The following is a 1,644-nucleotide window of genomic DNA, read 5'->3' on the forward strand; positions in this document are numbered from 1 at the left end:
TCCACTCGGCTCCATCCCATCCGCTCAATGACCACCGAACCCCACCCTCACCCCCTCCATCCCCTCTGTCCCTCAGACACAGCCATTCCTTTGCTCTTCCGTCCGTCCATCCATCCGTCCATCCATCCCACACCCCACTCATCCACCCACTCATCCACCGACCTTCTCCCTCCTCTCCATGTATCCATCATCCATCTTCTCCATCTGTCAATCTTCTCCATCCATCCATCCCTCCGTCTTCTCCATCCACTTTCCCACCTATCCCTTCTCTATATCCGTCCATCTTCTCCATCCCTCCCTCTGTCTTCTCCATCCATCTTCTCCATCCCTCCAGCCACTGATTCAACACTCCCACTCACCCCCCCCAGGACCCCCCTCTCCCAGGCAGCACCTCCTCACCTCCCCTCCCACCACCTCTTCCAGATGACGTCGGCCACCAAGGTGTACTACAGCCAGACCACGCAGACCGACAGCCGCCCGCTCATCGGCTCGGGGCTGCGCCGGCGCCGGGTGATGACCAAGGATGGCCGCAGCAACGTGCGGATGGAGCACATCGCCGACAAGCGCTTCCTGTACCTCAAGGACCTGTGGACCACCTTCATCGACATGCAATGGCGCTACAAGCTGGTCCTCTTCTCCGCCACCTTCGCCGGCACCTGGTTTGCTTTTGGTGTTATCTGGTACCTGGTGGCCGTGGTCCACGGGGACCTGCTGGAGTTCGACCCGCCGGCCAATCACACGCCGTGCGTCATGCAGGTGCACACCCTCACCGGCGCCTTCCTCTTCTCCCTGGAGTCCCAGACCACCATCGGCTACGGCTTCCGCTACATCAGCGAGGAGTGTCCCCTCGCCATCGTCCTGCTCATCACCCAGCTGGTCCTCACCACCATCATGGAGATCTTCATCACCGGCACCTTCCTGGCCAAGATCGCCCGGCCCAAGAAACGCGCCGAGACCATCAAGTTCAGCCAAAACGCGGTGGTGGCCCAGCACAACGGCAAGACCTGCCTGATGATCCGCGTGGCCAACATGCGCAAGAGCCTCCTCATCGGCTGCCAGGTGACGGGCAAGCTCCTCCAGACCCACCTCACCAAGGAGGGCGAGAGCGTCCGCCTCAACCAGGTCAACGTGGACTTCCAGGTGGACACCTCCTCCGACAGCCCCTTCCTCATCCTGCCCCTCACCTTCTACCACGTGGTGGACGATGCCAGCCCCTTCCGGGACATGGCCCTACGCACGGGCGAAGGCGACTTCGAGCTGGTGGTCATCCTCAGCGGCACCGTGGAGTCCACCAGCGCCACGTGCCAGGTGCGCACCTCCTACCTGCCCGAGGAGATCCTCTGGGGCTACGAGTTCACCCCGGCCATCTCCCTCTCGGCCAGCGGCAAGTACGTGGCCGACTTCAGCCTCTTCGACCAGGTGGTGAAGGTGGCGGTCCCCTGTTGTCTCCACGAGACCATCCGGTTCGGGGACCCCGAGAAGGTGAAGCTGGAGGAGTCCCTGCGGGAGGCGGCGGAGCGGGAGCGGGAGGGAGCGCCCCTGAGCGTCCGCATCAGCAACGTCTGAGCGCCCGCCGGGACGCCGCCGACGGTGCCACCAGCCCCGGAGAACATCACCAGCCCCTGGACGTGCCACCACCGCCGC

The 1,644-nt window shown here is 63.6% G+C and overlaps 1 protein-coding gene across 1 annotated transcript; it reads left to right on the top strand.

Annotated features, from left to right (window-relative positions):
• The first annotated feature begins 423 nt into the window (after nt 1-423).
• Nucleotides 424-1,566, top strand: KCNJ10 (potassium inwardly-rectifying channel, subfamily J, member 10). Its single transcript, XM_009880761.1, has one exon. The coding sequence runs from the start codon at nt 424-426 to the stop codon at nt 1,564-1,566; it is 1,143 nt and encodes a 380-aa protein (XP_009879063.1).
• The last annotated feature ends 78 nt before the right edge of the window (nt 1,567-1,644 follow it).

Source organism: Charadrius vociferus, unplaced genomic scaffold (genome assembly GCF_000708025.1).
Source record: "Charadrius vociferus isolate BGI_N301 unplaced genomic scaffold, ASM70802v2 scaffold2493, whole genome shotgun sequence".
In the NCBI taxonomy this organism is placed as follows: domain Eukaryota; kingdom Metazoa; phylum Chordata; class Aves; order Charadriiformes; family Charadriidae; genus Charadrius; species Charadrius vociferus.

Coding starts and splice junctions, on each gene's coding strand:
- KCNJ10 (XM_009880761.1), top strand. CDS start 424: ATGACGTCGGCCACCAAGGTGTACTACAGCCAGACCACGCAGACCGAC.